This window comes from Tinamus guttatus, unplaced genomic scaffold (genome assembly GCF_059628265.1).
Source record: "Tinamus guttatus ecotype Peru unplaced genomic scaffold, ASM5962826v1 Tinamus_guttatus_pri_ptg001087l, whole genome shotgun sequence".
Lineage (NCBI taxonomy): Eukaryota > Metazoa > Chordata > Aves > Tinamiformes > Tinamidae > Tinamus > Tinamus guttatus.
The window spans coordinates 1,632,464-1,656,049 of NW_028289621.1; the positions used below are offsets into that span (position 1 = coordinate 1,632,464).

At 57.5% G+C, this 23,586-nt stretch overlaps 2 protein-coding genes across 2 annotated transcripts; one reads left to right on the plus strand and one right to left on the minus strand.

Annotated features, from left to right (window-relative positions):
* Positions 1-3,752: 3,752 nt before the first annotated feature.
* SNX12 (sorting nexin 12) lies at positions 3,753-6,880 on the minus strand. The gene is made up of 4 exons (XM_088538436.1): positions 6,670-6,880; positions 5,303-5,398; positions 4,440-4,564; positions 3,753-3,945 (listed from the first exon to the last, which is right to left on the minus strand). The coding sequence occupies exons 1-4, from the start codon at positions 6,832-6,834 to the stop codon at positions 3,843-3,845; spliced, it is 489 nt and encodes a 162-aa protein (XP_088394562.1). The 5' UTR covers positions 6,835-6,880; the 3' UTR covers positions 3,753-3,842.
* A 1,096-nt stretch (positions 6,881-7,976) lies between these two features.
* On the plus strand, positions 7,977-23,013 carry FOXO4 (forkhead box O4). The gene is made up of 3 exons (XM_088538440.1): positions 7,977-8,369; positions 17,170-18,414; positions 22,835-23,013. The coding sequence occupies exons 1-2, from the start codon at positions 7,977-7,979 to the stop codon at positions 18,394-18,396; spliced, it is 1,620 nt and encodes a 539-aa protein (XP_088394566.1). The 3' UTR covers positions 18,397-18,414; positions 22,835-23,013.
* The last annotated feature ends 573 nt before the right edge of the window (positions 23,014-23,586 follow it).

Below are 23,586 nucleotides of genomic sequence, written 5' to 3' on the forward strand. Positions count from 1 at the left end.
TCCTCGTGCAGGTGGTGCCCAGCTGCTCAAAAGCCCTAGAAGAGAAGGGACCGCAAGAGCATGAAATTTGGCACCCAGTGCAGACCTCGGGCAGCAGCACCCAGGGACTGGGACACGAGCGGTGACAGCAGTGCCAGTGTGGAGGAGCTGCTCACAGTGGCACCGTTAGCACCAAGCCAAGGACATCTGGCAGGGCAGAGCCTGGATGGCTCCAGCCCACCCGGGGGCTGCAGAGTCCCCAGCCCTCCCAGGTCTCACTGCAGCCGCCACGTCAGTCCCAGGCACCAGAAGCACGAGGAGGGGATGGACACGATGGCATCACGGAAAGGGGCCGGTTGCACAAGCAGGCCGTGTGGTCCAGCCCCTCGGGCACGTCCCGGCGTTCACCCGCTGCCTCCGAGCACCTCCCCGCTCCCTGGCGAGCCCCGCGGCCAAACGCGAGCACCGGCGCATCCCGCATCCCGGCACGGCGGCTGGAGCGGGCAGCGCGTCCCGCAGCCACGGCGAGGATCCGGCAGCCGGCTGAGTCACCAGGACACGGCGAGTCCTCGGCTCCCGGCATCGGAGCTGCATCGCCAGGGAGCCGCTCGGCATCAGCCGGCCCCGGCACGCTCTTCCCGATGGCTAATTCCCCATTCTGCCTGGGAAAGGCGACGTGTCTCAGGCAGGTGCCTGTAGCAGCACTGACAACCTGTCGCGTTGTGCACGTCAGCGTGAAAACACCCGCAGCAGCTCACACCCGGAGCAGAGGGATACAGGAGGTGCTTTGGTAGCCACCGGCTCGGCTGCTTTCCCGTAGCCGGCGATGCGCCTCGTATCCAAGGACTCCATCTCCATCTGAACGGGCCCACTCTCCCCTTCGGCAGCAAAAGCGCCACGAGCTCCCCAGCTCAGGCCAGATTTTTGCCAGGTTTTAGGGAAACAACAAGTGGCCCCCGGTGTCCCCGCCGGGCCAAGCCCCGCGCACCGCGCTGGTCCCCGCGCGGGGTCCGTGAGCCACAGGAGGGGACGCCCGGCGGGCCGGAGCCCGGGGCTCCTTCGCACCCGCTGTCCCCGCGCGATGTCGCGGCGGCCCCGCGCGCGCCGAGCGCGAGGCGGAAGCTCCAAGCGCCGCGTCCCGCCAGGGCTTCCCGCCCGCGGCGGCCCCGCGCGGGCGCGGCCGGGGCCGAAGCGCCGTCCCGGGGGCACCGGCCCCGCGGCCGCCTCCGACGGCTGCGCGGGAGCCGCCGGGGAGCAGCGCGGAGCCCCGGGCGGCCACGTGCGGCTGATGCAAGCGCCGAACCGGTTGCGCCACCCGGCAGCGGCGCCCGCCGCCACTTACCGGCGGTTCGGCGCGGCTCGGCGCGGCTCGGCTCGGCGCGGTCGCTCCGGTGCCGCGTGTCTCGGTGGCGCGCGCTGCGCTGCGCTGCGCTGCGCTCGTGCGGCTGCGAGGGGCAGGAGGGATGCGCAGCTCCCCGCAGCTCGGCCCGCGCCGCCCCGCCCCGCCCCCGGTTCCGATCCCGGTTCCGGGCTGGCCACGCAGAGCAGCTCCGGGCTCGCCCATCTCTACCGGGGCTGCCCCCTTCCCGCCAGCACCGCTATTGCTGCTGCCCACAGCCCGCCCTCTTTTAAGTCAAAAAATGCGTTTTCACATATAATTTTATTCCAAGCCATGCCTGGCCCCGCTTCAAGGCAGCCCAGGGCACGGAGCCCGGCAGCCGGGGCAGCGCTGAAAGGCGCTCGGCAGCATCCGAGTCCAACGGGAAGGGGAATGAGGGCAGAGGCACCTCCTGCAGCCCCAGGAAGGGACGAGGAGGGAGAGGTTGTCCCTGCGGAGGCAGCTCTGTGTGGGGAGGACGTAACCCACCCTGGGGGCTTGGAGCGATGGGGGACACGGGGGTGGCCCGCATGGGCACAGCAACACGGGCCCATCTCCTTGGCGCTCGGCACGCAGCGAGCGCCGGGCAGCATCGTGCTGCTCGCGAGAGAAACTCAGCGAGCAACAGGCAGCTCCCGGGGCTGGAGATGCCGGCAGCGAGGAAGCGCCTGGCGCTGCAACAGCCTCCGCTTGCAGCGGGCCCGGAGCCAGGAGCGTGTCCCGGCCTCCTCCCGAGCGGAGCGCGGGCTGGCAGGGAGGGACAGGCTTCCCGCGCGGAGCCGGAGCGCTCGGGGTGGCGGGAAGCGCCGGGCCACGTCCCGCAGGGCCTGGCTGTGACGCAGACGCGAGCGCGGCCGCCGCCAGCCCGCCAGGAAGGAAACGAAGCGCAAGGAAGCGGGCGAGAAACCCCCTCGCCTGCCCCCTGCGTGTGGGGCCTGCCCCATAGCGTCCCCCCCGGCACCGGCCCTGCGGAGCAGCGGGAATCCAAAGGATTCCCGCTGCTCCGCAGGGCCGGTGCCGGGGATATGGGGGCTCGTGGCCGGGCACACACTGCCCCCTCCCGTCCCTTTCCCATTCCACATCCCGCACGGCCACCCCCGGCGAGCCCCTTCCCCACAGAACCAGGCCGAGGCACAGGGTGGCTTCACAGTGGTTTAATGCGAACGGAACCGGGACGTTACACTGGACAGGGTGCAGACAGCTTGGTGGAGTACAGCCCCGCAGCGGGATACACGGACCAGGCGCCCGCGGCGGCATCCGAGCCGGCCCCGCGGGCAGCTCCCTCCTGGTTTCAGCGACTTCTCCTTCTCTCTCGGACCCACCTCTCGCCCGCAAGTGCCAGTTCCTCTCCGGAGGAGCCACGGACGCGGCCGAGGGGACGCGCTCGGCAGGAGCCGGGGGAGCCGCCGGGGACCTGCGCCCAGCACGGGCTCAGCTGCCCCCAAGCGCTCACAGAGGGCCCAGCAGCCGCCCACGAGCCAACAGACCCCACAGCAGAGGCCGGGCCACACTCAGAAAGCTGGCAAGGTCCCCAAAAGGGCAGTCGTGCTAGAACCCGGGGTCCCTCTCAAGCTCCTAGAGGTTCCTGGACTAGCCTGGTGTCTCCTGTTGACACAACCGCCTGGCCGGTGACAGCGCGGGGGACAGGAAGGATCATCAGCCCTCATCCCGTTTCGTAAGCAAGCGCCTAATCCCGCGCTGACCCGGCACTGCCTGCCGGCCCCGTAAGGAGGGCGGCCTCACCCCGCGCCCGGGCGCCGCCGTCGCCCCTGCTGCTCTTCCTCAGCCAGACCAGCCTCTTCCTCCTCTGCACGCAGGAGCAGGGGGGCACCGTGGCTCATTGCACGGGCAAGGCTGCCGCGGCAGCGTTTTTGAACGCCAGGCAGGGCACCGCGGCGCTCGCTGCTCAGCCCGTGCCAGCAGGGCCACCCGGGAGGGACAGGGGGACAGCACCGCGCGGGCCCGCGGCGCGCCAGGCCGGGAGCAGGGCCGGGCCAGGCCGCGGAGAACGGGGCTTTCATGCAGGGCGGACGGGGTGGACGCGGGAGCCCAGGCACCTACTCGCTGTTCTGGAGCGGCCTCACCGAAACTCTAACGCTCGGCGCAACCTCGGAGCAACGTGACGAGTGACAGAGCGGCCCGCAGAGCCGCGGGGGGCTGCGTGGGCAGGGGAGCCGAGGTCACCTTTCCGCACAGGGACGCGGCAGCTCACACACCGTAACGCCACGAGCGAGTTCCTGCTCCGAACCTACGCGCCTGCCGCCAGGCGCAGGACAACGCACTCGCTTGCAAACATCTTCATACCTTTGGGCCAAGAGCACAGCCCAGCAGAACAGACTGCTGCCAGTTACAGAAGAGGAAAATACTGAACAAACTGGGAGGTTCGAGAGGAAAAGCTGGTTCAGAAGAGACAGATTTAGTGTAAAAATAAATGTCATTTTTGCAGGAGGGAGGGTGGAATGAAGGAAGACAGTGCCAGGTGCTCCTACTGGCGCACTTTTCCTGGGACATAATTCCTATCGATAGTCTCCTCTTGCAGGAACATGTGTAAGCAGCGCTCGTTCTGTGCCAGGGGGTGTCCAGCAATTCTGGAAGAGAATCAGAAGTGGAGATCAGCAGAATCAGCAGGAAACTCTCCCCAAATCCACTTGCTGGAGCAAGCAAGACAGAGAGCGGCTCCAGTTTACGATCACACCTGGGGACACCTGACCAGCCTGAGGGGAACAAGCCCAGGGGCTTGAGCTTTTCAACATCAAATTGAAGCCTTGAAACAGCCACAGGTCAGGCCAAGGTCACTGCATCAGTGTGTAACAAACTGGGGAAGGAGTCACTCGAGCGATCCCTCCGCTAGCGAGCTGGGCATCCCGACACACCGCTGAGTCTCTGCGGCGCATCTCCCCGGCTAAGGTGCACCTCACCCGCAGCACAGAGGGCTGAGAGCACCTCCCTGGAGGCAGGACTTGCTTCAGAAACGTCACTCTGTCACCGAGCTGCCCTTCAGCAGGGCGCTTCACGCCCTGGATCAAGGTTCCTTCCTGCTCAACAGGGCAGGCACGCGGCGTGGCCGGGGCACCGAACTTACTTGTTAATAAACTGTTCTAGTCCCTGTCTCCGCTCTTCGATGAAGGACTCCTCAAAGATGCCTTCGTCTCCTCGGAAGGGAAGCTGTCGTTTCAAAGCTTTTCCAGGCAGCGGTGGCACTACAATCTGAAAGCACAGAACTGCCATGAGCAGAACTGCCCCCTGCAAGAGAGGGCCCTGCCCTGTGCAGGACTGACCTCTAGCACCAGCATTTGGCAGAGATAAAGCCCCAGCAGCAGCCCAAACAGCTTCTACTTGGGCAAGGCACAGGATCACAGAAGGGTTGAGGTTGGCAGGGACCTCTAGAGATCACCTAGTCCAGCCCCCTGCTCCAGCAGGGACACCCAGAGCAGGGGCACAGGGTGGCATCCAGGCGAGTTGAAGATCTCCAGAGATGGAGCCTCCACAGCCTCTCTGGGCAGCCTGTGCCAGGGCTCTGGCACCCTCACACCAAAGAAGTTCTTCCTCACATGGAGGTGGAACTGCCTGTGTTTCAATTTGTACCCATTATCCCCATCCTGTCACTGGCCACCACCAAGAAGAGTTTAGCCCCGTCCTCTTTACATTCTCCTCTCAGGTCTTTGCACATAATGATCAGATCCCCTCAGCCTTCTCTTCTCCGGACCAACCAGGCCCAGCTCGCTTAGTCTGTCCTCATACAACAGACGCTCCAGTCCCTTCATCATCTCCGTTGCTCTGCGCTGGACCCTCTCTAGGAGCTCCACGTCCCTCTTGTCCTGGGCCCAATGCCCCAGGTGCAGCCTCACCAGAGCTGAGGAGAGGGGCAGCACCAAACAACAGGACTTCTGCTCCGACCCTTCCCGTGTGTCCCCGCTGCAGGAGCGGCTTCGAGCGGGGCCTCACCTTACTGTCTCGCTCCAGCTCATTCTTCAGCCATTCGAAGTCACTGTATCTTCTCCTCACACACGACTCCTTCAGTTTGAAGATGGGGAGGTTTGTCTGTAACGAAGAGAAGCAGTTAATTTGCAGGTTGGCTGGGGAGCCAGATAGCATTTCAAGACGTCGCTGGAACCTGAAGCTGCGCTTGGAAAGCCAAGGCCCGGAGGAGGACGCGTCACGGGAACACCCAGCTCCGTTATCCGCAACACAAGCAGCGAAGCCCTTCAAAACCAGGCAGGGCCTTGCCAGGCTGCTTGGAGCCGGCCGTTCCCTCCCCCTCAGGCTGCTATTTCAGGAACACTCCCCTCCCGGGGCACGCGCTGGAACCAGGGCTCCTGCTACAGAAAAGCCTCATTTCCCCCCCCAACATTTCACAGCATTTTGGACTGGTGCTCAAGGAGGCTTCGGAGCAGCTTGCAGGGCTAAGGAACCTCCCACCTGGCACTGCCGTTTCCATGGAAGAACTAAGGGAGGAAATCTTGTCCCAGCAACCATCCAAGGCCAAACCTTGTGCTAAAATCTTCCCGAAAGAACACACTGACACCCAAGTGGAAAAGCGCTTTTTCCATAACCAGCCTGGGCCATGATAGCAGCTCGCAGCAGTTCACCCCCCTTTCCCCTCATGCTGGCATCTGAAGCCTGGGAGCTACGGAGCCTCCCCACTACAGACACCCCTCAGGTCCCCCGAAACTCCCCAGGAACGGAGGCCGCCGAGCCCGCTGACAGGGCAGCGCCCGCTGTGCGCAGCTGCTGCTCCACGCACGCAGCTCCGTCCTCACGAGGGCTGCAAAACCAAACCACTTGCTTTGGGAGCACCTGCGCAAGAGCTCGTGTCTGGGAGGCTATGGGGCTCTCGGCTTTCTGCCCGGCACCGTTTGGCAGCTCGAAGGAAACCGAACATCAAGAGAGAAAAAAGGCAACCCGCTAATGCTCCTGAATGGCCACGGAGAGCTAGCGGTGGAAGCACGCAGCGGAACGGGAGGCAAGGCCGGTACCACAACACGGCGCGTCAGCGGCTCGTCTCAGCGCTGCAGGAGGCACCGGCTCGGCCCCGAGCGCCGCAGGGCCTCGAGGAAGGGGCCGAGCGCGGCCGGGCAGGGGGCCCCCGGGCCCCGCTCGCCCTCCCGGCCCGCGGCCGCCGCCGGGGGAAGCAGCCCGGCCGCGGAGCTGCCCCCAGCGCCCTGACCTTGAGCCCGGCCCCGCGGCCTGGCCCTGCCCTGCGGCCCCGGCCCGCGGGACCCCCGACCCGCAGGGTCCCCCTCGCCGCCTCCCGCCGTCCCCTCAGGCCGCGGGCGGGCGCGCGGAGGCGGCGGCGGCGCCGCGGGCCGCACCCGCATGCGGAGCTCGTAGCTGGTGTATCTGGCGCGGCCCATGCCCACGGTCTGCGGGTTGAAGATGTCGATCTCCAGGAAGTTGCTGGGCGGCCCGTACGCGTCCGTCAGGTCCTGCGGCTTCGCGTTGAGGCGCCGGGTGTCGGCGACCGCCGCCTCCGACATGGTGCCGCCGCCGCCGCCGCCCCGCCCGGCCGCTGCCGCAGCCGCCGCCGCCGCCCCGACCGCGCGCGGCGCCGCCTCCGCCCGCAGGCCGCCTGCAAAACTCTGCTGCGTATTCAGGGTCCCGGGCCGCCGCCGCTGCCGCCCCGCCTGCGCATGGCGCAGCCTTCGCTCTATGGCCGCCTGCAAAACGGAGCCATCTATTCAGGGTCCCGGGTGCCGCCGCTGCCGCCCCGCCTGCGCATGACGCCGCCTGCAGGCCACCTGGAAAACAAGGCTGCGTATTCAGGTTCCCGGGCCCCCGCCCTGCAAAACGGTGGTGCTTATACAGAGCGCGGGGCCGCGCCGCCGCCCCGGAACCTGCGCCGGGAGTGGCTCTCGCTGCAGTCCCGCCGCCTGCGCTGCTCAATCGGGATCCCCTCGGCCCGTGGGGTCGGGCAGAGCCCGAGGCCGAGCGGCCGCGCGGGGAACGGTGCTCGGAGGCGGAGCACGGCTCTAGGGAGGCTACAAGGCTTCCGTTATACAGTGTCCTGGGCTGGGCCAATCCCCGTAACTGTATGGAGCGGTGAGGCCGTAGCCCCGGAACCTGCATGCGAACCCCGGCGCGCCGCCCGGGCGGCCGTGGCAAGGGAGCCAAGAGGAAGCGGGCAGGGCCCCAGCTGCAGAGGAAGGAGCCCCAAGCCCAGAGCTCGGCCACGGCGACAGCGGCGGGGCCGGGCGGTTCCCGGGGGCGGTGGCAGAGGCAGCGCGGAGGGAGGGGGCGCGGCGTGGGCGGGGCCCCCGTTATGTAAGCGCGGCGCGCGCGGGGGCTGCCGGGAGCCGTAGTCCTCCGGGCGCGCCGCCGGCCGCACTCGCCTTTGGGCGCCTCGCCCCGCCTTCTCCGTCCCCCCCCCGTCCCCTCGGGAGCGCGGGCACCGCCGGGAGTTGTAGTGCGGAGGGCGCGCCGCGCCACGCGTCACCGCGGCGCCGGGACTACAGCTCCCGGCAGGCGCCGCGCGCGCAGGCGCAGAGCGCGGCGCCGCTCGCTGGTAAACAGAGCGGCGCGGCGGCGGCGCGGGCCCGGGTCTCACAAAGGGGCCGCGGGCCGGGCCGGGCCCATGCGCGGAGGCGGCGGCGGCGCCCGGCGGCGCTGAGGGCGGGCGCCCATGGCGGAGGCGGGCGGCGCCGCTGCCGCCGCGGGGCTGGACATCGACCCCGACTTCGAGCCGCAGAGCCGGCCGCGCTCGTGCACTTGGCCGCTGCCGCGGCCCGAGCTGCCCGCGGCCGAGGCGGGCGGCGCGGCGGGCGGCGCGGAGGAGGGCGCGGGCGGCGCGGCGGCGGGGCCGGGCCGGGCCGAGGGGGCGCGCGCGGCGGCGGCGCGGAAGGGCGGCTCCCGGCGCAACGCCTGGGGCAACCAGTCGTACGCCGAGCTCATCAGCCAGGCCATCGAGAGCGCCCCGGAGAAGCGGCTCACGCTGGCGCAGATCTACGAGTGGATGGTCCGCTCCGTGCCCTACTTCAAGGACAAGGGCGACAGCAACAGCTCCGCCGGCTGGAAGGTGCGCGGGGGCCCGGCGGGAGGCGGCCCTGGACGGGGGGGTCCCGCAGGCTGTACCCGGTGCGCCCCGTGCCGGCCCTGCCTCGGCCCGGGTCCTGGCACGGGATAGTGGCCGGCCCCGGGTGGCCTCGCTGCAAACGGCGGCTCCTGGTTGGCGCCGTGTCCCGCCAGCCGTCCAGGAAAGGGCAGGGGCTCCGGGCGCTCGGCGGCTTCGTGTGACGGCACATGGGCGCACGGGCTTTTAAATGCAGCGCTGCGGCTCTGCAGCAGCCGTGCTAAAGCACCGGAGAAATCAGCATTTCATGGCTGGCGCTCCTGGCGTCCCGCACCTCCCTGCAGAAGGGCTGCTGTGTCCCCAAGCAGCTCCTGTGCGGAGTGGCTGAGGGTCCCTGCCGGGGCCGGGAGCAGGGAAATCCCTCATTCCCATCGCATCCCTGGGAACGTGCGGATCTGAATCCCAATATTCTCCCCTCCCGTTGCTCCGGCAATAGGCACGTGCTCCGCGCTGCTGCGGGAGCTCCCTTCCATTTCCGTCCTCTGCAGGTGGCCGCCTGGCGTCCCCGCTCCGCGTAGCCGAGCGAGCTGGAGCGCCGAGAAAGGGAGACGCGAGAACTGGCTTGTGAAATAGTCCCTTGTGCTGTCCTAATATATCACGGTGGATGCCAGAGAGCCTGGAATCTCAAGCGTGTGACCTGTTGCTGCGGACTGGAATTACCCGGGCGCTTCGCCGCCCGTGTTTGCAGTCTCCGCGCGCGGCGCGGTGGCAGCTTGAGCCCATATGGTTTGGGATTTCCGTGGTTCCAGCTGGGCATTCCGAGGCCTGCTTGAGCACGCAGCAAGTCAGCTCCCGGAGCTGGGGTTTCAGAGCGAGTGGGTAGTTTTCCCTGTTAGATTCCCTCGTTTGGCTCTGTGTTCTGGGGAGGCCCACGCAGCGGTTGCCTGAACGGTGGTGTCTGCTCGGGGGAAGGTAGGAGTGTGTGAGCGCTGTCCCCGTTGAGGCTGGCGTTGGTTCACGTACAACACTTCGCCTTTCCCGTTCGGCCAGCTCGCTGCAGGTTCCTAGAGAGAGCAAGTTGTTTGACTAAAATCGGCTCTGCGTTTTTTATTCTTCTTCTTTATGCAGGTTGAATTCCCTTTAACAAGGGCTGAGACAGAGCTCGTACATATTTGCCTTTCCTTTAGCAGAAGGGATGGTGTCGCTGGCAGGCGGTTTTTCCTTCCTTAGGCTAAGGCAAGCTGTGCTGGCCCTGCTGCTGCTGCATGGAATTGTATTATTCTGTCAAACAGCTCGGTGCATTGGTGTGTTTCCCCTTCAGGAGTGTCTCTATCTGCTTTGGCAGCCCGGAGTTTGCAGCAGGAATGCTCCTGTGTCCTCTTTTCCTGACTTTTTGGTTGTTGCGAACGTGAAATGATAAAGTCTGCTGCATCTCGGGCTGGTGGAGCTGGCACGTGGAGTTAAGCAGAGCCTGGGACTCTGTGTTGCAAGGCCTAGCTCTGAGTGTAGGTAACAGACCAAAAAATGGCATCTTAAATGGGTGCCAGGCTGTCCTTTGGGAAGCTCGAGGAGTTTAGTGAAGTATCCTATGGGCTGGATGCTGAAATAGATAAACTTGATTAAGCACGAGATGATTTTTTTTTTGTTATAGTCCTTAATATGAAATTGTCTCTTGGGTTTTACTCTAGGATTTCAGCGTGTGTTTTAACTTGTAGAGAGGCAGAGAGAAGAATCCTCTGTGCATAAGCATGAGAGGAGAGGGCCTTGCTCTGGCACTGCTATTTTGCTGTATTTTGACTTTCTGGTGGTGAAGTTCAGCTGTGGTCAGGCAGCCTGCGAATGGGCTGAGTCAGGCTGGCTTTGGCAAGGGAAAAGAACAAAATTCCAGGCAGGGAAGATGGGAGAAGGCAGCTGTGCCTGGAATCGGCTGACCGTGTGGGTAGAGCTTCGAACTGTTGGCTTTATCCAGCAAGCAGAAAACTAGGGTGGAAATACAACTTAAGCTATTTAAAGACATGGGGAAATTCCTTATAAACTGGTTTTATTTTAAATGTTCAAGTCTGCTTCTGTGTATGGGGGTCTACTGCTAGCTCTGCAGTTGTGTGTCCGGGAGAAGCAAAAGGAGCTCCCTGTGCTCCGTTTTCCTGCTTCCCTGCAGTCCTGGCACAGCTTGTGTGGCCTCCTCTCCTTGGAGGCCTTTCCTTTTATTTGCTTGCACTAAAAGTGATCTTTGGGATTAATGTTTTTTAAGAGATTTGCACCAAGATGCATGAGATTGATAGGTTAGAAACGTATGGTTTGAAAGGTGTTGGGTGAGTCGAGTCGGTTCATTCTGTGACTGAGTGAACTTAATAGCTGCATTTTTCTAAAGACATCAAAGATGATCTGCAGCTCCTACAACTCTGTATCACTGTTGAAGGACTGTGCTGGTCTGCCCTCTTAGGGTAGCTCTAATAGAAATTTAAATTGACAACTAAAAGGAGGGCACCCTTGAAACACTATTTTGTCCACTTTTGTTAATGTAAAATGCATAAACTCCTTGTTACTTCAAGCTTACAGCCGTTCGCTCCAATATACAATTGAGGGAAATAGAACTGTTAAACTGTAAGGGCGTAACCTGTGTGAATTCCGGAAAATCTGTGTTTTCGAGGAAGGTGGTGTTTGCTGTTCTTGACCGGGCTCAAGTGCCCCGTGAGGTGACAGTTGTGCTGGGTGTTGACCCTACCTTTTCTCTGCTACGTTTCAGCTGCTGTTAAGGATTAACTGGGCAGAAAGGCAGGAGTGTCCCAGCCCAGCAGGAGTTCGGCCCTGGACTTCTTGGTAATCCTCTCCTTGGCACCCTGCAAGCTGCTCTGTGGATAAGAGGATATTTTTTCCTGGCTTTTGGGTTGTTTGGGGGAGGAAGGTGTTAGGGTTTCGGAATAAAGCCGTGCTCTATTCGGTTCCGAAGCGGTTTGTGTGCCCTGCTTGCCGGCGCCCGGTCCCAGGAACGGGAGCAGCTTCCATGGGATCCTGAGCACGGCGGGGCTAGTCCTTCTCCATGGCATGTGCCTCATGCTCTCCCCAAACTGCTTGCTTCACCTTTATAGGAATTTAAAGACTTGTAAATTGGCCTTTCCGCCTACCAGAGAAGTTTCACCTTAGCAAAAATCCCACCTTTTCCTTTATGCTGCGCAGCAGGCAAAGCAGGAGGACAGGCCCAGGCGGTTTAGCTGCCATCCCTGCATTCAGGTACTTCACGTGACTTTAACTCAAGTACGTGGTGCTCGCTGGGCACCCGTGGGTGCTCTGCTTGGGTGAATGGAGCTGTCACCTCCGTGGTGGCCCCTGTTTCGCTGGGCAGCAGCACGTCCTCGAGCTGCCTGAGCGTTGCCCGTAGCTGATGCGGGATCAGGAGACCTGAGCCGCGTGGCGATGCCCCACACGTAGCCTGCGGTTCTGGGTAAGATTAGAGCAACTTCCCTGGCTTCCCAGCATAGTGCTGGCTCTGGGCAGCTCCTGGAAGTGACGGTGTTGGATCTTCTGGCAGAGCACACACGGAGCTGCATCATGTTGAACTGGCTGCTCCTGCAAGGCCATCCCAGAAGACCCAGCCAGACTAATCCATGCTCTAGACCCTGCTCACTGTGCTGGGGCTGGTAGGATCGGCTGGGCTGTCCTTACGCCTTGCAAACGTGTTCCAGCTCAGTGGATCTACAATTAAATGAAGACTTCCCTTGGAAAAGGTGAAAAGTTGATCATTTGTTTCCTTGTTGGCTACTGTGCAATCAGCTGCTGCGTGTTTTGTAGGTGCATCTACAAAAAGCAGTGGTCAGTTTCTAGAATAACCACATGAGCTGTTTGCTCATTTCCACTGGGCTCTGCAGATCTCAGAAGATCTTTGGCTAAGACTTACCAAAATTGCAGCCTCTCAGCACGGGCAGGTAAAGACCCACAGCAGTAGCAGGAGCTCCTTGTACTTCACCCAGAAACCTTCTGCAGAAATGAATGTCTTTAATTGTAAAGGCTTTTCATGGGCTCCCTTTGCGCTTTGGGTAATCAGCGTTTCAAGATGCTGCTTTGAGAAGATCCTCGAGGTGTTTTTCTCTTTTTTTTTTTTTTTTCCCCTGAGTTGTAGCCAACTTTAGGCCCTGAATCCATAAAGCAAGAGGAAATGAAAAGCTGAAGTAACACTATCCTGCTTTAAACTTTCTTAAACTAAAAATGTGGAGTAGGAGTGTATCAACCATAACATGTTCTCAGCCTTTGCTATTTTGTGTGACAGAGCCCTCGTCAACCCCTCCATGCGTATTGCCCCGAATAAGCATGGAAGAGAGCAAGTGTATATATATATTTAAATGTAGGTGTTTGCAGTGCTCCCTTTTATTGCAAACCTACCTGCCCTGTGCAATGCAAGACAAACTGCTTCAAGATTTCACTGCTGCTCTTCGCTGTGCCCTGGCAGCTTGTTTTGAGATGGGTTTTCCAGGCAGTTCTCAGCGAGGGCCCTTGCCCGCGCGGCGCTCGTGTGACTTGTTCCAGCAGGTTTGCTCTGCTCCCCAAGCCGGGGTAGTTTTGGTGTATGCGCTTGCATGTTTTAGCAAACTGGCAAGTGGCTGCAGTCTTTCTATTTAAAGAACTAGGATATTTTTTTTCCCCTCTGAACTCTCCTTGGATCCAGAGATTACGAAAGGAAAATGTTCTTGATAAGCTGCAGCTTTCTGTGTCCCGAGCGCAGCGCCTGCCTCCACGGCCCTTGTTTACCCTGCGCAACTTTGCAGAATCTCTGCAGCGAAGATGTTTTTCCTGGAAAAAAAAAAAATCTTGGAGCCTTTGGATCGAGTGCCGAGACAGGCACTGACAAATGCGCGAGGCGGGGCGGCCTCCTCGCCGCCTCCCAGGAATGCCAGGGCAAATTGTAACTGAGCACAATTAGAGGCCTCGCGCTGGACGCCGGCCCTCGCCGGGACGGGAGCGTGTCCTGTGCGCGCCTCCGAGCAGCGGGAACGTGTTGGAGGGAGCAGCCACGGTTGTGCCGTGGAATTTTCTAGTGTTTTCTGTCGTTAATTCGAGGGAGGTGTTTTGCCAGGGATCCTGGTGCTTCCATGGGTTTTTGTAGGAGCCTGAAATTTTGCCCGTGAGAATCCAGACGGATGCGGGCATGCGTGCAGTTTCCAGGGATAGCAGCTCTCCCTTGGTTCACCGCTCCACGCGAGGCACAAAAAGACCCTTCTCCCCATTCCCTCTGATCCCGTCAGTGCTTGGAGCAAGGCCTGCCGCCGCGGGCAGAGGTTCGGCCCATTTCTCCCGTCCATCCCATCAAGGTATCGGCTGCAGCCCGGGATCTGCCGAGAGGAAAACGGCGGCTTTGCGGCGGGCGAGCCGAGGCCTGCGCGCGCGGCCGGCCTGGACGTGGAGCACCCGTTTGCTGCAGGGATTCCCGTATCCTCCTGAGGGCCCGGAGGGGCCGAGCTGCCTGCTCGGTTGTGCTGCCAGCTCCCGGGGCTCGTTCTTCATCCTGAGATCTTCCCGTGCCCACGTTGTGGGGACCTGCTTGCTGACACCGGGTGCCTCTCACAGCGGGAAGGAGCGATCCTCTCCAGTAAACAGGGCTAGGGGATCTTCAGCAAAGAAGCTGCAAGGCCGTGGTGGCTACTTGGGAATTAGAGGTGGTTTGTGTGTGTGTTGGGCACGTGCTCAGGCCCTGCCATGTGTCCTGTTCTCTGCATGGGGAGCAGGGGTCAAGTGAGTGGCTGAGGGAAGGTTTCCAGCCAAGCTTCAGCTCTGTGTAATATCTGCTATGAATTCCATAAGTTCTGCCCAAATGTGGTTTTCGGGAATCGTCTTTGATCCGTGGCGGATGAGGCCCAGGCGGGTGTTTCTTCATCACAGCACTTGGCACGCCGCGTCCCCACAACAAGCTCAGAGGAACGATTGGGCCTCCAGAACATCAGAAAAGTCTGAAGAGGATATGGCTGGAAACTGAAGCACCAAAAGTTCCACAGGAACTTAAGGAAAAATTTCTTAACAGTGAGGGTGCCAGAGCACTGGAACAGGCTGCCCAGAGAGGTTGTGGAGTCTCCTTCTCTGGAGATCTTCAAACCCGCTTGGACGCAGCCCTGTGCCACGTGCTCTAGGTGACCCTGCGTGTGCAGGGGTTGGACTAGATGATCTCTAGAGGTCCCTTCCAACCCTAAGCATTCTATGATTCTATTCTATTCTATGATTCTAAGAGGCAGCAGTCCTGTCCGCTCACCGAAGGGGCTCCTGAGGGTTGGAACGGAGCCTCCTGCCTTCCAGCCACGCTTCCCTGTGGCTGGATGTTGCCGGCTAAAATTTGGAGCGTGGCCGAGGCCCGGCAGTGCGGGTAGATCCCAGCCGGAGCCGAGCTGGGCCTGCGAAAAGCTGCGCCTAGATTTGCAGCTCCAGTTGCCTAACGTTGGGAAGGGAAATACGTCAGGGTTGCCAGGACGACTCGGCTCTGTCACTTCCCCTGCAGTCAGCTGTGACTCGCGCCCGCGCCGTTATTTTAGTGTAGTTATTTTTTTCATTTACTTGGAGATTCGGGTGTCCCCTGTACGTGAGGTGTGTTAGACCATTGCAGCAGATGCATTTCTTGTTGGAGAGCTGTGTGCTAGTGTGGGAAAGCTGGGAGTAGAGGAGTCTTCCTGCTGTGACCGGGCAGCACCCGTGGGTCCCATCCTGGTGTCGAGAGCCGCTCCGTGGAGTCCCTTGTGCTCCCCCAAGTTTCCTGCTTTTTGCTCATTCCTCCACCAATGCCAGACGTTCCCTTCCCTCCTTCCCTCTTGGCGGTTGACCCCCCTGGGAGCAAGTTTGATATGTTAAAGCAGGCAGGAAAAAGGAATTTTCAAGGAGGGGATAGGGCCCCTTTTGGGTTGGTTTGGCTCTCTGAACCAGGTTATAGTTGGCCAAATGCTTGTGTTAGTGGGAGGCAGGCTTAGGAGATGAGGAAGGAAGGAGAGAGACAGCAATTACCTGTTTCTACAGGTATTAGCCATTATGTCACTTTAACAGAAACAAGTAAAAGCACTTTGAGACTCTGCACGGAGTGAAAGTTCTGGGCTTCCCATGTCTGTGTTGCTGTGAATGCCAGCTTGATTTCAAGATGTCTTGTTTCAAGCTTCTTTTCAGCTGGAAGACTAGAAAATAGGTTACTAAAACTTCCATTTATGATGCCAGAAGTGATGGTCCCTTTTCTTCAAGCTTTGGTGCCCCTGAAAGGCCTGCACTCCAGCAGTGTCATCACAACAGGGGACTTAAAACCTGGCCGTAGCCATAAGTGATACCTAGCAGCAAATGGAATCTGAAATTCAGAACCTATTGGATTAAAGTGCAGGCTCAGTAAAGGGAACTGAGAATACGGTGGTTGTACAACTCCTAGCCTGTACTGTGGGTGTCAGAGCCCTTCCTAGTGGCACTTGGTGACAAAAGTTCAGATCCTTTTCAGAAGAATAAATGTGGAACATGGGACAACCTAGTGTTTGTTCTTCTGCTGCTGCAGCAGCCTCTATTTGGCTTCAGCATTCACCTACAGAAGAGAGAAATCTTTGGAAATCAAAGCAGCAGCTTTTTCAGGAGATGAGCAGCAGTCTGAATAATTTTTCTTAATTTGAAGGAGGAAAGGAAAACTAGGGGGCAGGCAGACATGCTGTGTAGCTATTGCTATAAAGAACTCAAGCCATGGGACTGCACAGGGATAATGGATACAGAGAAGGCCTTGGGGGGCTCTGGCAAGAGCCCGGAATCCTTGGATACTCATCCCAAGCAGCCACGCGCTCTTCTGCAAATCCTCATCGGCCACAGATCCAAGAAGAGCCAAGGCAGAACCGCTCTCGCGTGTCCGGCCTTTTCCATGACGGCTCTCCCCTCTCCCTCTGTTGTTTATCTGCGTCTGCTTCATTTTAGGACAGCGCTTTTGGCGAGACGGACAAAATTAGCCCAGTAAGGACTTGTCAAAGAGGAAAAGGGTGGGGAAAAGGAAAGCACCAGGCAGGAAAGAACTCTGTGGAGAGGTGGTGGAAAAGAGTGATAAAAGCACAGCTCACGTGGCTCCAAATTCAGATGGCATGCACAAAATCTGCTGTAGCCTGTTCAGTTTGTATGAATCACAGGTACTCTTGGATCCCTGTGCTACCAGTGCAGCACCTTTAACTCTGCAGCTTGGCCATCTGCACAAATCAGATGCAAATGTTAAACAAACCACGGTGCAGATCTCAGTGGGGACTTGTGATTCCTGGTTGCTGGTTATGAAGTACCAGGGGGTTCTCAGCAAAGCTGCAGGCTGCAAATTTGGTTTGGTAGTGGTGTGCAGATATGTTAGCTTGCAGTTTGTAACAAAGTGAAAGAGAAAAAGGAGGAGAGTGGAAAGGGCCAGGAATATGTGCCCTGCCGAGTGGAAAGGTGGGAGAGGCCGAGGGGCATGAACAGTGTGGGAGTGCAGAATCTGCTTGAACATCCTACCCCCGGAGATGCACACGGAGAAAAACATCCCCTCCTTGCAGAATGGGGCTGGCAGCTTCCAGGCTTGCCAGGACTCCTGCTCCATAAAGTAGCACTCTTGTTTTCTCTTCTGGGAATAAAGATGGTAGTGGGAGGGTGCTAGTTGTATTGATATCTTCACCCTTACTACTTACTGCAGAGAGCCATTGCACTCCTTGCTGGTGCTGTCCATGTCCGAGCTGAACTAGCAGGTTTTGCATGGGTAGAACTTTGTGACAGTTTTCTTCTCTAGGTAGTGTCTTAATACCTTTATATCAGTGTGGGAAGTATCATGTTAAGTCCTCATATTTTGTATTTTTTTTTTCAGAACTCTATTAGACATAACCTGTCCCTGCACAGCAAGTTCATTAAAGTTCATAATGAAGCCACAGGCAAAAGTTCCTGGTGGATGCTCAATCCTGAAGGTGGCAAAAGTGGAAAAGCTCCAAGAAGAAGAGCTGCCTCCATGGACAACAGCAGCAAACTTGCAAAAGTCAGAGGTAAAGCATCCAAAAAGAAGGCTTCTCTACAGTCCACTTCAGAGGCCACTGCTGACAGTCCTGGTTCCCAATTCCCTAAGTGGCCTGGGAGCCCGTCCTCAAGAAGTAACGAGGACTCTGATGTGTGGAACACTTTCCGGCCCCGAACCAGTTCCAATGCAAGCACCATCAGTGCCAGGCTGTCTCCTATCCTGACCGAGCAGGATGACCTGCATGACGAAGAGCTGCTCCCTTCCCTGGTGTATTCCAGTGCATCCAGCAACGTCCCGCCAACGGTGACCGAGGAGCTCGAGCTCATTGATGGCTTAAATCTGATGTCTCCCAGCTCGTCTGTGCTCTCCAGCCAGCAGTCTGCCTCGAGTGGTCCAATCCAGAGAGATTCCAGCTTTCCCTTGCGGAGCCCGAGCGCAGCTGGTCAGACGGCCACTTTTGGCAATTCCCTGTTCAACCCTGTCGACATCTCGCTGCAGAGCTCCGTCGGCCACTTCTCCGGCCCCCAGACCTTGGAGGCTCTTCTGACCCCCAGCTCTCCTCCTCCGAGGGACGTGATGATGACTCAGGTGGACCCGGTTCTCCCGCAGACCGGCAGCAGGATGAGCAACCGAACCCTCCTGCTGCTAGGTGGGCAAGCTGGCCAGAGCAAGATGAGCCCGGGGAACCCCCGAGGAAAGCCTGCGGAGCAACAGGCAGAGCCAGTGGGCGCCAGTGTTTTGCCATCAACACTTCCCATAGCAGCATCTCCTCAGAACACTGCCAGCCTGGCCAGTTTGAAGGCTCCAGTTTCTGCAGCAGCTGCCCAGGCAGTCCAGCTGGGCACTCCCCCGCCGCTCTTTTCTTCTGCTAGCCCTGTTTCCGTGGGATTCAACCAGGACAGGCTGCCCACTGACCTGGACATTGACATGTACATGGAGAACCTTGAATGTGATATGGATTACATAATCAACAGTGACCTCATGGATGGAGAAGGACTGGACTTTAATTTTGAACCCATTCTACCTACTCCCAGCTATCCCAGCACCTCACAGGCCTCCAACCATACCTGGGTACCAAGTTAACTTCAGGAGCACAAAAAGGTAGGTGTAGCTGAGGAAAATTCTGCCCTGTAGCAGGAGCTGTCCTGTCTGGGAAGCTTTCTAGGTCCAACCATGTTAGTGGAATAAAGGTACCTCTTTGGAGTGCAGGTACTTTCCGAGTAAAATGCTTCTGAGTGCATTGTAACATCTCAGAAGGAGAAAATGCTGTGCCAAGCTGTGTGGATTTAATTTACTGGGTAGTGACGCTGGTGGGTTGGAGCAGCAATCTGAAGGAAGCTCCTTTTGTATTTCATTGCTAAAGATAACTGCTCTGCAGGGCAGCAGTGTCTTCCTGTGATGCTTACATGGATTTCACATGAGGGCACCTGCTGATTCCATAAGGAAAGAAATCCTATACAGAAGAGTTTAACCGAGCAAGCCTTAGTGGGTTTCTCTCCAGATTACAGTTAGGCCTGTACAATTTTCTAATACATGCAGTTAACAAAATATGCCTGTTGCATGTCTGCCTGCTCTGTGCTGCATGCAGCAGGGCACAGTCTCCCTGGTGCTGGATCTTCTGCCCTTCCCAGGCATCCAGGAGAGCAGCTGTGAAGTCTGGGAAGCCTCTTGGTCACCTTGGCTATTGAATTGCTTATGCAGCCATTGGAATAGCAAAGGGAAAGGAAACGGGAGAACGAGGTGCCGATGGAGATGGAAGGAGGAAGGCTGTTAGTGCCATCATCTGCTTTAGCTAGCAGCAAAGCTCCCTCTTTACTCATCTTTTGTATCTCCACAAAGCTTTCTAGAATTGGCTTGGTAGATAATGTATAGGAGAGCCAGAGGTAAAAATGCCTTCTCTAGGGGTTTGGCACGCTCGTAAACAGGTAAATAAACATCCAGCTGTACCTCTTTATGCACTGAAGCAGGCAAAGAATTGGAGAAACGGAATCGGCCCCGTGTTTTATGCTTGGAGCTCAGTTAGCTAACAGCAAATGGGCGATTTCTTTCATGGACAACGGCACCGATGGGGTATTGGTTGGAGAGTGGAAGCCCTACCAAGAGGATCTCCTGTTTAGGAGGCATTTATGATATTTGTTAGTGTTGCAAATTCAACCAATAATAGCATCCAGCTGAGCAGAAATGAGGGCAAACTGCAGATACTGCCTCAGGTGCAGGGAGCTCTCGAGCTTCAAAATGATGGAGGCTGAGGAAATGCTGATAAATATTCATGTACTTAACCTCCATACTCTTCCCAAGGCACCTGAGCAGCTGGAAGGTGGTCCGGATTTGAGTAGGAGCTGGGTTAGGTGACCTCTGGGAAGTTCCTTCCAACTTAAAATTTCTTGGGATATCTATTGCTGTTGGACATGCCGGATACTGAATATTAGTTGAATATTTCTGTTCTGCCTCAGTGCAGCCATCCCAGAGGGGAGCCCAGGTCTAGGCCCAGTGAAACGCTGTCCCTTGAGCTGTGGCACTCTGAGCACATTGCTCCTGCAGTGCTGCCATGCACTGATGCCCTGTCCTAGATTGCTTTTTTTAACACAATTTGTCTCTGACTTAATCCATCCAAATTTGCACACAGTGTTTGGAATTTCATGCTTTAGAAGCATTCTTCTGTCTGCATCAAAAGATGCCTTCTGTTTGTAGAAAGAGAGGGAGGATCTGTCAGACTCTTTCCCTGTTTTCTCATGGAGCATCCAACATTCTGGTGCCTTTCTTACCTGTGAGCTCGTTGGGTTACTGAGTAGCTGTCTTGAGCTGTGAGTCTTCACTTCAGGTTGGATATGGAAATTTAGTTTTGGTTTCAGAGACCAATTCTATTGACATCAGTGTTGTTCATCTGCATCTACACTGAGGTTAGTGCTAGGGGCTGTGGCTTTGCAGCGCCGTTTCCATGGGGTGTTCTGAGCATTTGTGAATCTACATCCTACCCTGGCCCAGGCATCACACGTGGGAATGCCTTCGTTCTGCAGGTCAGGTGTTTTTCATGGTCTTGTTTCCAAAACATTTGGATGTTCTATAATGTCCTGTGGTTCCAGCTGCACTGGTGCCCTGTGTTGTATACATAAGACCTCTGCCTATAGAATTCCAGGTGTGTGTGTGTATATATATTTATATTAAGGAGATAAAATGGAGAAGCTGAAGGAATGCTCATCAGAGTATCTAGTGCTGGTAAAAACATGGCTATAATTCAAATGCTTGGGAGAGAAGATGAAATTATTAACAGGAAATGTGTGTGCTAGAGATGTGCTCACTAATAGAGGAGTGAGAGCTGGAAAAAGTTCTGAAACACGATCGTTTATCAGCAGAAAGTGCAACTCCTACAGTTCTTTGAACAGTTTTAAGCAGTATCGCTCTCGAAGTGACGATGACTCTGTTCAACACAGGAGATTTTTTTGTTTTTAAGCCTTGTTTTCTGTCCTTGGATTATCTTTGCTTTTGGTGTTTGACGAAGCTTTTGAGGTTTATCTGTGTCCTGGAATCCCTGAGGTGGGTGGGAGGGAGTGTTTCTCCCAAAACAGAGCCGCTCTCGTGCAACCTGCTGCTAGGACAGAGGTGGTCGGGATTCTCGGAAAGGGGGAGCAAGTGGTAAGTGGGGAGAAATGGAAAATATTCCCATCAGGAAAACTGGGAAAAAGGCAGAATCCAATTTAGAAGCTATGGAGAATGCAATGAACTTCAGGCATAAGCATCTGGGAAGAGGTCAAGGTGGTGTCATCTCCTCTCTGAAGCTGTTGCTGTGATGAGTTTAATATTAGACTCCGTGTCTGGAAAATCATCGTTCAGGAAGGATGAGACTGTCCCTACTGCTGCAGCCTGGCAGGCTCTTTCCTGCTCTATCCTCCTTATGAAACTAAGCCCACACAGACAAAAGCTCCTGTAAATTTTCATTAACTTAAAGCCACCTTTTGAGTAGTCCCCTGCTAGCTTAGTGTGTATCCTCCTGAGCTGAATTTGGGGTATTGCACTTAAGAGTTAATAAACGGTGGTGCTCAGGCTCTGGCTTGAATAGCTGCAGTGAATTTGGAGCTGGGGAAGTCTTTCCCTTAGTAGGCAAGAGAAGGTCTTTTAAAATAAAAACTGCAGAGCTTGAGGGCCTGTCCGGTGCTGGTTAAAGCCCTGGATGCTCAGGTAGCAGAGCAATGTTCAGGGCCCCGGCGAACAAGGTGGTGGGAAGAGCAGCATAGTCGCAGGCGCTGCCTGTGGTTGTGTGTGTTGTCCAAACCTGGGGCAATAAGCGTGTCCTTTATGTCCCCTAAGTGTCAGGAGGGAAGCGTGGGTGGCCGTGGGCTTCCTCCGAGAGCTCGGGGCCTCCAGCTTGGCCGTTTGGTCGCGCGTCGCGCAGCTGCGCTGGAAGCCAGGGAGAGGAACACCAGGGAACGCACGGCCTCCCCGTGTGTACGCGGCCTCGCCATGGCGCGGGTTGCGCCTCCGAGCAGCACCGAGGCCGTCTGTTCCACGGGCCTCCAACAGAACAGCGTTCTTGGGATGTTCCCTCAGACCCACCAAGGCTCCCGAGCCTGCAGGGCGCTCTGTCCTTCCCTGGCCAGCTCTGGACCCGCTGTCATCTTTGCTCTTGTTGCTTTTGGTCCCAGCACCGTTTCGTCCTTCCAGGAAACAAAGAACCCCTCAACCATTCACAGCTTCCCAGAGTAGCCTGTGTCAGAGTGTTAAGTTGTTTAGCTAAGGGCTAATTCCCCATCATCTGGCTGCTTTTCGCCTTTTTTTTCACATTCATTTGTCCTATTGCTGGATGCAACCAAGTTGGTGCCCTATATTTATCTCACTATTCTGTTTCCAAAGCAGATCATAGGCGCCCAGCAGAGGTTTTATGTCAGCATCTTAAATCTGCTTAGACCTATTCCAGGGCTTACTTGAAGGAGCTGCAGCTGCTGCTTTGCCCCTGTAAGCTGCCTGTAACCAGGGTGAGGCAGAAAGCCTGAGAAGGGATTTCTCCTGAGCTTTGGGGCAGGATATCTGGAAGTATTTACTTATGTGTAGGTAGATAGGGATTTCTTTAAGTGGTTGATCATGTAAACCGTTCTTCTAGCGTGTGGTCTCTAAAAACCCCATAGTTTTTTTTCCTACCTGTTCGTGTTTGCGGCTGCTTGAGGGGAAGAGCAAAGTTGCTCTTCCCTGCAGTGCTGCTGGCGCTGGCCAAGTCCTCCTTTAAACCCGCTTATCTTGCAGCGCTTCAGTGGTGCCATCAGCTTATAGGAGGAGTACTTACTTCTGACCTTTGCTTTTGTTGTGTCTTCCTGTTTAAATTGCTCTCCGAAGTTCAGAGCTGAGCAGTTGCATCCTCCACTTGACTTCCATCCATCGAGGTCTGTTGGGATCTATGTTTGTTCCCCACTGGAAGAAGACATCCTTTGAGGAGCACGGGGCTGATTGATAGTAATTAATCCCTTATCTGGCCATCCAGGATTTCCCGTGAAGCTGAGATCTAACCGTCCACTCTTTGTCTTTTTCCTAGTGTCCTTCAGGTTTTGAACATCGGGTTCTGACTTCGCTTCCCACCCCGGCAGAGAAAAGAACGGAGCATGTTGGATACAGCTTCCCTGCACACCACTCCTCGGGCAGAAGGGGCTGCCTACCTGGGAAGAAGGGGGCAACCTGCACCTGGCTGCGACAGGAAGAGTTGAAAAGTAATAACCTGTTACGTGCCACATCTCTTCCTACAAACCTGACCTTGCCTTGGACGCTCTGGGGAGACCCGTGTCCAAAGAGGAGGCCTGGTAAAAACCCTCGGCCAGAGTTTTCTGTGCCAGGCAATAGCGTTTCCCCATGCGGAGAGTTGCTTGTTGGAGGAATCTCCCTGGCTGTCCTGTCCCTGCTGTGGCAGGGAGTCTCCCAGTGCCTCGGATGGGCAGGGAGCCGACCCGCGCCCCGCTCCGCTTGCCCTCTGGGATGAAGTAGTTGGATGTTTGCGTTAAGCCACCAGATGTGCGCTTGGAATCCCACAGATGTGCAGAGGACTTGGAAACCTCGCGGAAGGCGGCTGTGCTGTACCGGGGGGCTGGCGTCAGAGGCTCCGGGGTGCCCTGCTCCCTGGCACCCGTCGTCACCGTGCAGGGAAGGGCGGTGCGGACGTCCCTCCTGTTCGTCCGAGCAGGCCGGGACGATGCCCAGCTGTGCCAACAGAGCCCCTCTGGATCAGAAGCGCCTCTAGAGAAGTCCCCGTGCTGTCCCCAGCACCTTCCTGCCACGCCAGGCTGCTGGCACGGG

Bases quoted from the DNA above. Each gene is read 5' to 3' on its own strand.
- SNX12 (XM_088538436.1), bottom strand. From the start codon at position 6,834: ATGTCGGAGGCGGCGGTCGCCGACACCCGGCGCCTCAACGCGAAGCCG. The intron at 4,565-5,302 runs GTGAGGCCCCGC...CTGTGCTTTCAG, and splicing joins AGCTGGAGCGAGACAGTAAG to ATTGTAGTGCCACCGCTGCC. The intron at 3,946-4,439 runs GTAAGTTCGGTG...ATTCTCTTCCAG, and splicing joins CTAGAACAGTTTATTAACAA to AATTGCTGGACACCCCCTGG.
- FOXO4 (XM_088538440.1), top strand. From the start codon at position 7,977: ATGGCGGAGGCGGGCGGCGCCGCTGCCGCCGCGGGGCTGGACATCGAC. The intron at 8,370-17,169 runs GTGCGCGGGGGC...TTTTTTTTTCAG, and splicing joins ACAGCTCCGCCGGCTGGAAG to AACTCTATTAGACATAACCT.